General features: G+C 38.4%; 1 protein-coding gene across 5 annotated transcripts in view; it reads left to right on the forward strand.

The window, feature by feature from the left end:
* arhgef18b (rho/rac guanine nucleotide exchange factor (GEF) 18b) overlaps positions 1–15,544 on the forward strand; it is a 51,264-nt gene that overhangs the window by 19,782 nt on the left and 15,938 nt on the right. For all 5 annotated transcript variants that reach the window (XM_044129401.1, XM_044129402.1, XM_044129403.1 and 2 more), the window contains 17 exons: positions 4,977–5,044; positions 6,377–6,422; positions 7,634–7,841; positions 8,788–8,894; positions 9,462–9,602; positions 10,166–10,416; positions 10,934–11,059; positions 11,177–11,294; positions 11,393–11,647; positions 11,742–11,818; positions 12,056–12,234; positions 12,435–12,508; positions 12,966–13,151; positions 13,303–13,449; positions 13,572–13,687; positions 14,665–14,733; positions 14,912–14,959. In XM_044129401.1, coding sequence (XP_043985336.1) covers positions 4,977–5,044; positions 6,377–6,422; positions 7,634–7,841; positions 8,788–8,894; positions 9,462–9,602; positions 10,166–10,416; positions 10,934–11,059; positions 11,177–11,294; positions 11,393–11,647; positions 11,742–11,818; positions 12,056–12,234; positions 12,435–12,508; positions 12,966–13,151; positions 13,303–13,449; positions 13,572–13,687; positions 14,665–14,733; positions 14,912–14,959 — 2,216 coding nt within the window. The remainder of the gene's footprint in view (positions 1–4,976; positions 5,045–6,376; positions 6,423–7,633; positions 7,842–8,787; positions 8,895–9,461; positions 9,603–10,165; positions 10,417–10,933; positions 11,060–11,176; positions 11,295–11,392; positions 11,648–11,741; positions 11,819–12,055; positions 12,235–12,434; positions 12,509–12,965; positions 13,152–13,302; positions 13,450–13,571; positions 13,688–14,664; positions 14,734–14,911; positions 14,960–15,544) is intronic.

A 15,544-nucleotide genomic window follows, 5' to 3' on the forward strand; every position in this document is an offset into this window, starting at 1 on the left:
TTGTTCTTTTTAGTGGGAAAATTAGTTGCAAAATTATAATTGCACTATCTGAGAGGAGAAAAAAGCTCACTAATGGTAACTTTTCCAAGAGACTTAGGATGTCATAAAAAAATATTTAATTTGAGAGAGCAACAGCATGATGTTACTTAACATTGACAATCTCCAGCGTGTTATTTTCTATTCCTGATGGAATCTAAGCTTCGCACTCGCCAATTAAACGTGAATCAACAAAAGCTGATTTTATACTACATAAGACATTAACTTATACTATTTAATTGATTCTCAAAGTTTTGTTTGTTACTTTATACCTGTCATCCACTTAAGTACATACTGGGAATTTACAAATTTCCATCTCTTGAAAAGCTTTGGTTGAAGTATATTTTAGCATTTAATTTGTCTGGCTGTTCAGGATTATTAGGTCTACATCAAACTGAATTTAACTTGCAAATAACATTTGCCAGTGATTCTTGAGATTTAAAAAACGGGCCACATGCCAACTGTTGCACCACAGTTTGAGAACTGTTGCATTTATTCAGCAGTTTTGTAACAAACTCTATCATGTTTATGAAATTTCATTTAAATGTGTCTTTGTGTGTTTAGATTTTTGTGATTTCTCCAGACAGGTGATGTCCTCTGAGGCTTAATTAGCCTGAGGCAACAGGAATGTTGTTGGCGAGGGGAGACTGTTTCATCTATCCCCATTACCTCTCTGCCGTTTTGCTCTCTCGCCACAGAAATCAATAGACTTGCCTCTCTCCCTCTCCCCGTTTATGACTGGGTCACATGGTGTTAATTGTGCTTGGCAGGTCTGCCGGGGCCAAACAGCCCAATCCACTGACTCCTAGTCTCACCCACCTCATCCTATTAGCACACGCTTTCTCCGCGTGTTACTTTTTATTAGCATGCCAAGTTTCCTAGACGAAGAAAGTTTAATATTTTGACTATTACAAGGTTTTTATCACATTAACTGATTAACTGTTTCGTCTGTGTTGAGCTTTTAGCAGGTGCTGTTTAATTCTATTAGTTTATCAAAGCCATTATTTTCAAAGGCAGGGATAGGTGCTCAATGGTACTTTTTTGCTTGAAAGTAGGACTGAAACTAAGGCAACTTCTTCTTACAGTTTGTTCTTCTAAAATGTCTGTCATGTTTTCAGTAAAGTATTCAGCCATATTTTCAACTCCTTCCTTTAGTCAGCCCACGTCTAGTTTGAATGCACCACTTCCCTTTCTGGCTTAGAGGTAACTTGTGGTTAAAGTATGTAGTTCGTAGGTAGGCCAGCCATCTTTATTCAGTGACATACATTAACACTAGAGAAGTTTAGTTTTGCTCCAATAGTTAATTTATTTTAAGTTGTTCCCGTTTTGCCAGGTTACATCGTTAATTGGCTTTTCAGGAAGGAAAATGCCTTCTTTTGCTCTCAAGGCACACATGCCTAAAATCACAGGCAGCCGGTGGCATCACTTTTTGTTTGGCTACTTTGTTACATTTATATGGTGAATGGATTGTGTTTAGAAGTATTTGAACCGAACTGTGAAGCTTGAGTGTGGAGTTGAAGCAATGACCGTTAGAAAGTGTTTGAGCAATAGGTATGGATATGCTTTAATAAAGTACAAGGAAGAAGACGAGTCGAGTGAGATTTATTGTAATTTCAGTCTAATACACAGCGGAATGTTTTTTGTAGGATTGTTGGAAGTTTGCCACCTGAATCATTCATTGCTTTTGCACACTTCATAGTCTGGTTTATAGGGTGTACTTGAATTTATTTTTTTTTCTTCTGATTTTTGAACAAAGTATTTTGAGATGCTTTGGTCACAATCAATTTGCAAGTCAAATACTGAAAAATACTGTTTTTCACATCTATACATTAATTTGAGTTCATTAAAAACCAGATAAATGAAAGAGACATGTTTTGATGCATAAATTAGAAACATTTTTCATTAAAACTACTGCTTGTGTCAAAAAAATTTAAAGCACATTTTCTTTTAAATGAAATGCTGCTGACCTTCAAACAAACAAAACAAAATGAAGACCAAAAACTAAATCAGAATTGGATGAAAAATTGCTGGTTTGACATTAAAGAAAATAGAAAAATTGGTGTTGGCCAAGTAAAGCTTGATCGGTGCAGGTCTAACACAAATACATTTTGTTGTGCATTTTCTGATGACAAGTCTGCTAATAGACGTCAAAACCAACATCTTTTTTTTTCTTTTTTGTTTAACTTTGTCACACTGTGTGACCTCCAATGTGATTGAACCTACAGTTTCGCAGTGTTTTGAAGCAGCTTGTGTTTTATCAAATCTTAGAAAACCCAGAACAGTAACTCTTCTGTGGGGAACGTCGTTGATCTGGGCCACAGTTCCCCGAGTGACTCACTGAAGTGCGCACGGTTGGCCACAGCTGTACTTCTCGTGTGATTGGGTGTTTATTAGGTGTTGAGTAGTGGTGGTTTTGACGGCTGTCATGTGGATCAGCTGCTGACATGAACAAGTGACTGGAGCTCATCATGTTGCTCATTAGCAGCACAGCAGCTGGTTGATTGTCACCGACGTTGTCCAGCTGAGGATAAATCATCTGGTCTTCACACAGAGCCAAGATGGCTTCCATTCAGTCTGCGGTGAGGCATTTGTTTGGGTTTTTGCAAACATCATGATGATGACATTTTCTGTGGTATCAGTGGACAGAAAGCACAGTGTTCCTGCTGCTATTTGCTTATCATTGTAGCTCCATCGTAATGCCTCTGAACTCAGTTTGAGGAGAACCGCCGCTGCCTCAACAACAAGAAGTGACGTATGTTGCAGCAATTCTGTGGCTTTTTGTCCTTCCACCTGCTACATCCTCTTCTCCTTTCATACCATTGCTGCTCAGTGAAGTTTAGTTATCTTTAACTTAAGAACAGTTTGGTGTGTAATATGTCATTATGTCTCTTGTCTGATATATTCAGCCTCCTAGAAAGATTCTTGATTTTTGTTACCTTATTTTGTGATTTTTGCTGTTTTTTTGTTTGTTTTTTTTTTCTTTCTAAAGTTACAAAATAATTGTTGTGACACCTGTTTACATTGCTTTGCTCACTTAGCTGGTCTGTTATGTTTTATTTATTGTCGTCATGACAAATTCCAATTAGTGATGTTTAAAAACACTAAAAATGTCCATATTAATGAAATTATGTATTTATTTTCTCCATTGTTCAGTGAATATCAATAAATTTGAAAGTATGATTAAATGCAGTTTCTGTATGCATTTTAGGGACACAAATCATGAATTGTATTTTCATCGAAAGAAAATATGCTTATTTTAATGTCCTAAAGAATTACATTACAAGTGGGTGTAGTAAAAAAAATAACTACTACTTATTGACACTTTTCTCGTTATTACAACAGTCTTATGAAATGTTGTGATAAAACTCTAAGTCCATATCTCCCACCCCCACCAAGTTGAGATTTTATGCTTTTTGTAACATCCTGCATTGGCAATTAGCGTATTTAGAGTTGATAGCGTCTCCTTTTCGGAAACAACAAAATATACAAAATAGCCACAAAAATATGAAAACCAGCAATTATCTAGCACCCTGTTTAAACAAACCAAAGTTGCTAAATGCAGTTTCCCTTTAAATAGCTTCCTAAAGCTTTTGTGCATCCTATAATTTCATGTTTAAACACTTCATTGATACTTTGAGGAGCTTCTACCCACAGTAATAAGTTCCACATCAAAGAGTCTTGGGATTGCCCCGACTTGCTCCTGGTAGCGTTTAGTTCTGGTCGGCCCACGAACCGTAAAATCTGGTCACTGTCCAAAATTTCTTGGCCACTGACTCAGATAGAAACGATCATTGGTTGCTTCATATTTCAGCTGAAAAAGCAACATGTTATTTTTTTTTTTTTTAGTTCTAACACAGACGGGAACCCGGCTGTGGAAACGGTCACAGCTGGTTGTCCTGCAGTTGCTGGTGTGACTTATGCTACCTTTGCCAGGAAGCTACGATTCAAGCTTTGCCTCGTCTCCATCATGTTGTGTGTGAAATGGAAAATGTCTGAAGCAGAGTTGAGAGCTGATGTAACATAAATACTTTTTTTTTTTGCCTTTGAGCTGTTTTGACTTGGCATTCTTCTATAATGATTGCAGAAATGGATCGCTATTTAATATCATAGCTGTTAATTTGGAAAGTGAAAATCATTTTTAAGCCATTGTCTAAAACATGTTTTAACTTTATTGATATTTTTATATAACAGCAACTTGACATGTTTTGTTCTCTGATTCAATTTGACTGACTGGCTTTTTATTTTTTTTTAACTGGTTTCCCAGCTTTGTGTCTGTTTCTGGGACTTGAGTCTTTGGTTGGCCTTTGCCAGGTTTTAACTGGTCGGACTGGATCCTTGCTTTGCATGTTGATAGCCTATTTTGTTTGGCAGGCCTCATCCCTCAGCCTGGGCTTGTTTTGTTTACCTCATCTCGCTGGCCTTAAATGTCCAGGCTCCGGCCACTGAAAATGTTTTGTTTCCAAGATGTTTTGTCTCTGATTAGGGAAAAAGCAACACACTAACCGTCCTCTGCGTTTGCTCAGCAACATCTCGGATTTGTGTCTCTGCTAATCACATGCAGTCACTTGTTTCGGCTAAACTTGACGGGGCCCGGTTTGCTCCCCATACAAGAACAGAAGGGGACAAAAAGAGAAACCCGTTTCCAGGAAAACGGAGTATTTCTGATCTGCTCTCTCACATGACTCTGATGATAAAGAAGCAAACTGTTGCTTTGTAGCTGCAGAAACCCTCCTCCACTTACTGTAAAGAGATTTATTGATTCTTTTAGCTGCCTCCTGTGTTTTGGAGCATTCATTTTAGGAAAACTTGGCTTATAGTGTCATGTTTTCTATCTGCATTCATGCTATCACCCTTGACACTTCCCCTTTTTTAGTACTGTATACACGTTGCTCGGCTATACTGATGAGACACTGATTCCAAGTTCTTGTCCTGTTTTTCAGATTGTGCTGTGAACGTTCACAAGAGCTGCAAGTCTCTGCTGGGTGAGTGCACCAGCAGCAAGAATAAGGTAAACATTACATTTCAGAGCAGATAAGAGCATCAAGGCCAAGGTTTTAGCCACATTAATATACACATGTGCACAAACACTTTGGGGTTTTGAAATGTGTAGATGGTTCAAAGATAACAAAAGAGTTAGTTTTTTTTTTAAATTATTTCTGTCATAGTATGTTGATAGCATTGTCAAGCATACAATATACTTTTTTATTTACTGTTGCTTAGTTGATATCCTTGATTTGAACCTTAGACTCATTGCAGATTATCACAAACGCATTTGATTGCCGAGGGCGGCCCAACCAGTTACTATGTTTAGACACCTACAGCCATGTAGGTTTGGATTTATTCTCTTAGTAATAAACATCTTCATTTAAAAGATGAAATTTGTGTTTAGTTGTGTTGTCTTTGACTAATGTTTAAATTGGTTTGATGTTCTGAAACATTGAAGTGACACAAACATGCAAAAAAAAAAAAAAAAAGGAAATCAGGAAGTGGGCAACTCTTATCGCACCTCTGTAGATTATAAAAACAAACCATTGAATGAGGCAGATTCATGTTTACGTCTTAGTGAAATCCATTGTCCAATTCCAGTGTGCATGCCTCCACAAAGGATTATTAACACTTATCTACTGCTTACTGTTGAATATTGAGTGTATTTCTTAGTTTTGGTATGGAGTTTAACATCTTGGCAGCCCTAACTCTTTTTTTTATTTTTTTTATTTGGAAAGCGTTACAGAGATGCATCTCACCTGTAACCCAGATAATTTTACCGTATTTTTTTTTTATTTTTTTTATCTGCAGCAGTAGTACATCTCTGTATTTTGGATACATTGTTCTGTTTTACTGTACAGTTAGTGGTGCCAGTTTATGGAAGTGTTACAAGTGTATATTTAGAAGTTTAGCATTCTAAAAGAGGAAATAAAAATCATCTGGTGCAGAGCTGAAAAACTGTCTCTTTCATTTTGAATATTTAAAATGTCTGAATGCTTTTGACATGATTCCTGGTGTGTGTTGAGTGCCTCAGATGAAGAGAGTAATTACACTTCAAAAGGAGACGTGTGGATTGTTTTGTATAAAATCAAAGTTTATTAGTTGAACTTTTGTTATTATGCCATTATGAGAATGTTACGTGAAAATCGTCTCCAAACATCAATATTATCATTTATCGCAATAATTTTTGAGACAACTTCATCGTCCAGCAAAATCTGTTATGATGACAGTGTAGGGAAATGTGTCTAATAAATATCGAATATTGATCTCAGCCCAAATTTTCATATTGCTGCTTCCTTAGAAAGATTAGATTCTGGTATCAAATCATGTGACTGTCCTAATTTTCTTCACACAGAGAGATTTTCACTCGAGGGGCAGCGGGTCAGCATCTCCTAGCCTTGGTAAGCAGAATATTTAATTACTGGTGAGCCGCTCACATTGCCGTGGATCACGTTATTTCTTTAACTGTGACAGAAGCTTTGATGAATGATGCGGAGTTAAGTTCTAAGAACGGCCAATTAAGGATGCAGTTTTGTGACGTGTGTTTGGGTGAACCCACTGAGTGCGGAGTGGGCAGCTCAGTCTCCCACGGCTGGGAGATAAAAGTGATGATTAGCTATTAAAGAGTTGTGTGGTGCAGCTGTTTCTCTTTTCATCTTTATCCAAAGATATTTAGCGGTAAACACAGAAGAAAGCAATAAAAACTGATGCTTCTGTTTGTCATTTTTAATTTATGATCACCCATTAATTCATCCTGCGCTGCTTGTCAATAAAAAAAAACAAAACATTAACTCTTGCATCAGCTCATCTGTCCTCAGAGATCTCAGTCGCTGCTGCTTATTGCACCGTCAGCAGGTGTGAATGCATGTGATTGAACCCGCAGGAGACGTGAGTGGCTGCAGCAGCGACAAGCTTTAGTTAATCTCCTGTAGCAGTTGTTATTCCCCTCTGAACAGCTGGAGTCCTGTCAGCCACACCTGATTTCTCCACATGTCCCGCTCGGGCCAATCACTGGCTTGTGCAGGGGGTCGGGAACATAGTGGGCAGAGAATTGATGAGAACCGCAGAAACAGAACTTGCTAGAAACGTGAGAAGGACGCACATCTTTCCAGAAGTTACTGCAGAAACTGGGACACTGGGGAGTCTGGGCTGGTTTATATAAGACTGGCTTTTGATCCAAACTCCTGATTGTCTTTGTTTATGTCCCTTACTAAGACCTCAACCTGGAATTGAACTTTAGAGACGTTTGTAATGGATCTAACGGTTGCCAAAGAAGCAGGAAAAACAGTGAGGGCCTCCAAAGGTGCCTCTAAAACCACCAGGACATCTTCCCCTTCTTTCTCTGCCTCATCGTGGGGTCTTTCTGGACGTGTAGGCGTGCGGGTTCTGATGCACCGCGACATGATCACCTGCCGGTTCTGCCGATCCCTGCCTCGACCTTGGCTGAAAAAGTACTGGGGCCAAATCGGGAAGGATTCGAACAAGTCGCCATCTTTGCCACTTCGCTGGTCATCTTCTCCTTTCTCGCTGTCCTCTCCTCGTTTGTCCCCATGTACCTCCTCCATCCAGTCTCATTTTCTCCGATCACCTGTGTCTCGTCTCTCTTTCCCAGCGCTGAAAGACAGGGACAGGGAGAAAGATCAGGCAGGCAGAGATTCGGCTCAGGCTGCGGATGGCCACCGAGGGTTTCCCGGCGTCCCAGGCATGACCGTTAGCTCGTTTGGAGCCAGCACTCAGCCTTCAGCCAGCCTCAGCAGCAGCTTCTCCGCAGCCCCTGCCTGCAGCGTCGGCCCCAGCCTCCGTCACCACAGTAGCTCCGGGTGGGTACCACAACAATAGTTTCTCTAGGTACTGTAAAAAAAAAATAAAAAATTTTTCTGTAAAATTATTGCTATTTCAAGTGTTTTAAGTGAAGATCTGCTTCATGTAAATAGAGAAGATTTTAAAATTCTTGTGATTTCAGTGTCCATCATGAGATTTAGATGCCATCAACTTTCTAAAAAAAAAAAAAAACTTAAGTCCATACATCTTAAAAAGCAACTTTGTTCAAAAGTAAGTTTGTAGCAATGTGTGTTGCATAAAGTCAGAAATGTCTCTGCATTGGCTTCCCACACACATACAGATTTATTTCAATGGTTTTAATGACTTTCTAAATGAATAACAACCCTGAACATTTAGAAAGATCAAAATAAAGAAAAAATTATGTAGCTTTATGTTATTAAGGCTAAAGTTTAATCAGTAATACTTTTATAACAAATTTATGTCAGATCATGATTTCTTGGTTAATGTCAAATTGTCATAGCGAAGACCTTTTGAGTAATGTCAACTTTGTATTAATGAAGACTTACTCAGGTTCATGACAGGTGTTGTCATGTTTATGACGGTGTCATGACAGTCTTATTCACAACCCGTCTGGTTTAATTACTGCTCTGTGTTTTGTCCTTTCAGTAGATGACCTTTTTTGGGTCTATACTTGAGCTAACAGTTAATTGACTACTAAAATAGATAATTATTTTAATAATCAGTTAATTCGATTAATCATTTCCACCCTGGTACATTGTATTGTTTTAAAAATCAAACAAGGTTTATGCTTTTGGATTGTTCTGTAGCTGATTTTTAGTAGAGTAGATTATTTATTCCTTAAAATAATTATATATCCTGTTTAATGCTCTTACAGATTGGCTTGATTTTGATTTATAAACTTCTAACTTTTGGAGACATTACATAAATGGCAGGAGATTGTATAATTTGGCTGTTTTCTCTCAGATCCCTCCCTGGGGACATGGATGAGATAGACTCTCTGCGCTCTAAACGCTGCAACGACGACGCCGTTTCTCTTGCACCTTCCATTGCCGAGTCCATCATCGTAGAAGGTGAGCAGACATTTTCAAAACGGAGTTTAAACTCATCCACTCCTCACTTTACCGTCATTTACTTTGAACAAAATCATCAGGGCTGTGTTGCAGCTTTTACTGACCAGACTGCCCTTTTCAGACTGTGAAATCTTTGCAACTGTTTGTCTTCAGGGAGTTTTCATAAGACCGGAGAAGAGAGAGTGTGGAGGATGTTTGGCTGAGTCATGACTTTAGTCTTATTAAACTGAACTGTGTGGGAGACATCAGACTAACTGGAGACTAGAGCTTCATGTTTATTCCAGCGTTCAGTTTTGTTGGATTTACTCTCAACACTGAAGAGCTTGATGCTCATCAACCTTCTTTTTTTCTCAAATTTAATGAGTTCTTGAATATTGATCAGTTTGTAAGGCAGATTCAGTGTTTGGTTCCTATCTTGGTTGTACAAAGATCTTGGAAAGACTGTAAAAATCCACATTCTGTGAGGAGTACCTGGGTCACATTATTCATTTAAAATAATACAAATTAATTCTTCCATTTATCCTTAACGTTACCTTGTTGAAAAACACAATCTTCCCTTCTCTTCAGACGCTCACTATGCAGCAGTGCGGGCCGACCTGGAGTCTGATGCTCAGGACTTGGAGGCCGACTCCTGGAGCCTCGCGGTTGATCAGCATTATCTGAAGAAACATTCAAAAGACGTGGCGAAAAGGCAGGATGTTATTTATGGTAGGTGTGAGTTCGCTTTGTACTTTAACACTTGCAAATGCTTTTAATAAAAGCATGAGTTTTATACATGGCCGACTGAGAGGAGTTTTTTCTCAAAAAGCAGCACGCTGAGTTAACAAAAACAGATTTTTTATTTTTTATTTTTTGGTCAAAATCTGGCTCCTATAATCCACAATCGTCTTCAGGTGAATAATGCTCAAACATAATAATTGATTAAATTTGATTTAATTAAACTGGTCCTGAGAGTCTGAAGTAAATATAAAAGAATTTGTCTTGTTCATCGTTTTATTATAAACCTAAAATCACAATTTTAATTGGTTCCATTGTATTTAAATGAACTGATCTTATAATTCCAATCAAACTTCTTCATGCTATAATGTTATTCCCTCATCAAAAACACAGCAGATTATTTTCCCATGTATTCCTTCCTAAAACTCCTCTTTGTCTGTGAAGTTTTGGTTTATTCTAGGCACCAACTCTTTTGATAAATTCATCTGTAAGGAGAAACGGTGCTTTACAGATCATGTCATACTAAACGGAACCAATGTGACGTTGTTCTGTAGAGCTAATGCAGACGGAGATGCACCATGTGAGGACACTCAAGATAATGCTGCGTGTTTACGTCCGAGAGATGAAGGAGAACCTGCAGGTGGACTCGGGCAGACTGGACTGCCTTTTCCCCCGCCTGGAAAACCTCCTCGACCTTCACACACATTTCCTGTCATGTCTCAGAGAGCGACGGCGAGAAAACCTTGTCTCACCCAGCGACAGGAACTACACTATCAATAGAGTGGCAGACATCTTAATCGCTCAGGTACGGACCAGATGCACAGTGGTTATAGAGCTAAAGGAGACCATCAGTCGTCTGTGAAGACGTTTCTCCACTCCAGTCATCCTGTACTTACTGTAGCATTCTCCCTTTACTGCAGCAGATTTCCTCAGATATATCTAATCTCATAAGTGAGGCAGGTTTATTAGTTTTCCTTAGAGCTGAAACAATTAATCATGATGAATCGATCATTGAAATAATCAACTAATTTAATAATAAAATAATTCTTAACCGGAGTATACAGACTCAAGAAAAGGCAATTTACTGAAAAAAAAATGTGTGTGTTTATTTTTTTATGTATATATATATATATATATATATATATATATATATATGGCATTCTAGATGAAAAATCTTGTCTTTAAATATATTCTACCCAAAATTTCTCAAGTATAGAGAATGTGCCATTTTTCTTATCTGACTAATTGTTAGCTGCAGCCCTAGTTTTGTTTAGGTCTGCATTATTACGCTGTTGCTGACGATGAGATTGTTTGTGTTCCAGTTCTCAGGTGAAATAGGAGAGAGGATGAAAAACTGCTATGGAGATTTCTGCAGCCATCACACTGAAGCGGTCAGCTTGTACAAAGAGATGCTGCAAAACAATCGAAGGTTTCAGAACCTCATAAGGGTAAGTTATGATATCGTAGCATTTGCATTATCGTACGTTTTAAGAGTCATTTCACTTTTGACTACTTGTGTAGGCTGGTGAAAGGTCAATGTTTCTTTGTTTTGTCTGTTTTTCCAGAAAATCAGCAACTTATCCATTGTACGGAGGTTAGGAGTGACGGAGTGTATTTTGCTGGTAACGCAGAGGATTACCAAGTACCCAGTCCTGGTGGAGCGCATCCTTCACAACACTGAAGGTTCCGCTGCAACATGAATACCAATTACCATCCTAGTGTACATTAACTAAAAAATAGTGGTGGTTTACATATTAAAATCTCTGTCGTTCTGCCTCTAGCGAACACAGAGGAGCACCAAGATCTGACTCGGGCTCTGAGTCTGATCAAAGACGCCATCAAAGAGGTGGACAGCCTGGTTAACCTGCATGAGAAGGAGTCTCGACTCCGAGATATTCACAGCAAGATGGAGCCGAAGACGCAGGGAAAGATAAAGGATGGCCGGGTGTTTCGTAGGGAGGACCTGGCTCAGGGAAGACGGTGGCTGCTGCATGAGGGAACTGTCAGCTGGAAAGCTGCCTCTGGCAGACTCAAAGGTAACATTCACCTCTATAAATAAATAAATATAAATAAAATAATGAGTAATGCATTACTTGCTCATGATGATGATCTTACTTTCTTTACTTTCAGATATCCTGGCTGTTCTGCTGTCAGATGTGCTGCTTTTACTTCAAGAGAAGGATCAGAGATACGTTTTTGCTACAGTAGTGAGTGATTTTTGATCATTTCTCAGTTATAGTTCCAGAAAATGTTTTAGTAAACCCAATATGAGCATAAATGTGATGCTCTTATGCGCCTTTAATAATTTCAATCCAATTTTTTGTGGATTTTGACCTGTTGACTCATGATCAAAATGTTGCTTAAAGAATTTATTTTTTTGTTTTCTTCATGTTTTTTTTTTTATATATATATTTTTTTGCCCTCTTTGTCTTAAATCTTTTCAGGATAACAAGCCTTCAGTGATTTCTCTCCAAAAGCTGATAGTCAGGGAGGTGGCCCATGAGGAAAAGGCCATGTTTCTCATTTGCGCCTCCTCAAACGAGCCAGAGATGTACGAAATCCACACCGCCTCCAAAGAGGAGCGAAACTCTTGGATGACATACATACGGCAAGCAGTCGAGAGGTAACTGGAGTTATACAGGGAACGTACAAACACAATTATGGTAAAAAATGATCTGAAAGCTGATTTTGAAAAAAATTGCTAAATAGTTTGACAATGAAACAAGTGTTGAATAAAATTAATCGCACGTTGGTGTCCTATTGACCCTTCAATGCGTTTTATTGACCGGTCTTTGTGTCTCTGCCCCTCCCTCGCTCGGTTAGCTGCCCTCACTCAGAGGAGAGACTGTTCAGCGAGGAAGAGGAGGCTCGAGCTGCAAGGCTTCGAGAATTTCAAGGTAACTCCTGATCACGAATTACATTTATGTCCACAAGGGGGTGCTGATGTGCCACATTGAAACAATTAAAGGTTTAGTTTATCGATAGAGAATCTTAGCAGTTTGTACTTGCATGCATTTTGCTGAAAAGACTTTGATGAGCCGACTTATAATTAAAAAAATAATTTTTTGAAGGTCATGCAGTGGGAATAAGTTCCAATAAAAACTGCAATATTAGACAAAACATTTTAAGATCTAAATATTCTCATGTGAAAGTGGATATATATATATATATATATATATATATATATATATATATATATATATATATATATATAAGCTAATTATCTCAATTCATTCTGACATTAATATTTTCACAAGCAGCTCTACAAATGCTCATATTTTTCTTTTTTTGAATAAGTTGCAGATCTTTTTTTTTTGACTGCTGACTCTAATTCTGTCATGTTTCGGCCTGTAGAGCGTCTGAGCCAGAGGGATTCAGTGATCGTTCAGGCTCTCGCAGAGAAACTGCAGCTGTTCGCAGAGATGGCGGAGTCCGTGGCTGGCCTGGAGGACACGGCTTCTCGCTCAAAGCTGCTGCTCCGGGGCGATGCCTCTGACCTCCAGCAGGGGGAGGTGCTGCTCAAAGGAGCCATCACTGAAGGTAGGATGATGCTGCACATCATGGATAAAATCAGAAAAACTTTCTCTTGCACTGTGCAAAAGTAAAGCACCATTTTGTACACACTTGCTTTTACATTTATGTCATCGCATGTCTAAGGTTCTTTGTTTTCTTACCTTCTGTTAAACTTTAGTGGAGAACCTGCAGAACTTGTTGCAGGCTGGCGTGAAGGAAGAGGCTCAGGCAACACGGGCGGAGGACGGGAGCGGTTCTGGGGTTCTGCCCAGGAGAGCGGGGACTTTTGGAGGCTATGACAGCAGTCCGGTCATCCTCTCTAAGAGTGAGTCTGGGACTGCCTTCACTTTAATCAATCTTTACCTCTTAAAAAAAAAATAATAATAATCACATATCAGATAAATGTTTCCATCGCCACGAATCGACATGTGTTTGTGTCTGTTCCAGATGGCAGCGTGAAGAAGAGCTTCTCTGGCGAGTTCAGGAACAGAGACAGGAGCCAAAGAGCCAGTTCCGACCCTCAGCTCAAAGGCCTCTGTGGAAGCCACACCTTGGAACAGACGGTAGGGGCTAAACAAGTTCACACACACAAGGTGTTTTGAAATGCATCAGTCTCGTTATTTCCTCTAGATCAGGGGTCCCCAAAGTGGGTCCTCGAGGGCCGGCCTCCTGCATGTTTTAGTTTGGTCCCTGGTTTAACGCACCTGGATCAGGGTCTAAGAACATTGACATGCTGAAAAGGTTGTTGGTGCCACCAGGGAGAGAACTAAAACATGCAGGCCCCCCGAGGACCAACTTTGGGGACCCCTGCTCTAGATATTAAGAAATGCAAACCAAATCATCTGGAGAGTTCTCTTTTTTTGTATTTTCTGGAATATTGTACACTGCAGGTCTCTCCGTGCTTTTTTTCTGAATAGATAAAATCTTGATCAACATCATCCTGGGAATATTCAGTTACAGTAATCCTGGTTCTTGAGAACAATCAGCCAGTCTAAATATAGCCAAGTGTTGGTGACTGGAGCTCTGTTTGTGGAACAAAAGCCAAGCCAACAGAGATGGAAATAATCCAGACAAATATTTGATCTCAACTCCACTCCACTAAATAATGTTGCCTTTTTAATTACTTTTAATTACTATTTAACCTCAACATTAACACTGCTACAGTCATTAATAGAAGCGCTAAAGGGGATCATCTTTCTTACACAACTTAGAGCTCAAATCTAAGATTTTTATCAGAAATAAAGAATCGTAGGTGTTGTTCTGCCTTCCATAATTCAGCAGGAGTTCAGCTCATTGCCCGTCCAACTCGTAGGAACCTGAATGAATGATTTAGACCACAGGATGTAAACACTACTTCTGCTGCTATATGTAATTCCACTGCATTCGAGAGCTGACATAAATAATAAAAGCTACATAATAATGAGTCTTTTGGTCTTTTAGAAAATAAAAGATACTTTTCACAGCATCAGGCCTTTTTTTTTTATTTCCTTTTCTGCCATCACTGACTTGTGATCTCTTTGTGCTTCACTTTCTGTGTCAGGTGGATCAGAGCTGCTCCTCTCCTCCAAGATGGAACCAGATCTGGTCCAACTCTTTCCCCGAAGCTGAGGTGATCTTTTTCTAGATCTGAACTGCTGGATTTTTATTTTTCTTATTTCTTATTTGAACATTGCCTTTATATGATAAAATACTTTATAAAACCATAAAATTGTGAGAACATTTTGGTGAAATTTGTTTTGTTTTATAACTTTGTTTTTTTTGTGCGTGTTTGTTTTTATCTATTTTAGTTCTTTGACAAAGTGTTGATGCTTTCCCAGAGACTTTATAGCCTGCAGGTAATATTCTCTCTACACACTTTGACTCTTCAATGTGTCCAAGTCTAAATAAAAATTATAGTTCAGTTGAAATCAGATATTTATTGAACCCTTAAAAAGACACAGCCTTTGTTTTTCTAGTGTTTCAAGCTAATATTTTCCTGCATCAGATCCATTATGATTACCAAAATGATTTCCATTGATTAAATACTAGAATAGTTTTTCTACTTTAAATTTAGACATATAACTTTGTATCTTTTTAAGCAATTTTGGAAATGATGATATATCTCTTTAAGCCTCAGTTTGGTTATTTAGAAGCAAATCTATGGATGTATTTTGGAGCAAACACTTAAAGGAGTAAAAAACGTTTCTCCAGACGGATCTTAATTTTTAGATACATCTTAACGCCATTGCTCCAAAATATGAAGACAATATTTCATATTGTATATTTTTGTAAATGTTTAGAAATAAATCTTAAATGTGTCTTGCATTTAGCAAATACAAATAGTTTTGTATCATTGCATTTTAGACAAAATCATTCATGTCTGCATTTTCTCATGCATTCCTATTATTTAATATAAGCTTAAGATATCAAATGGAAACAAT

Source organism: Gambusia affinis, linkage group LG10, assembly GCF_019740435.1.
Source record: "Gambusia affinis linkage group LG10, SWU_Gaff_1.0, whole genome shotgun sequence".
Classification (NCBI taxonomy): domain Eukaryota; kingdom Metazoa; phylum Chordata; class Actinopteri; order Cyprinodontiformes; family Poeciliidae; genus Gambusia; species Gambusia affinis.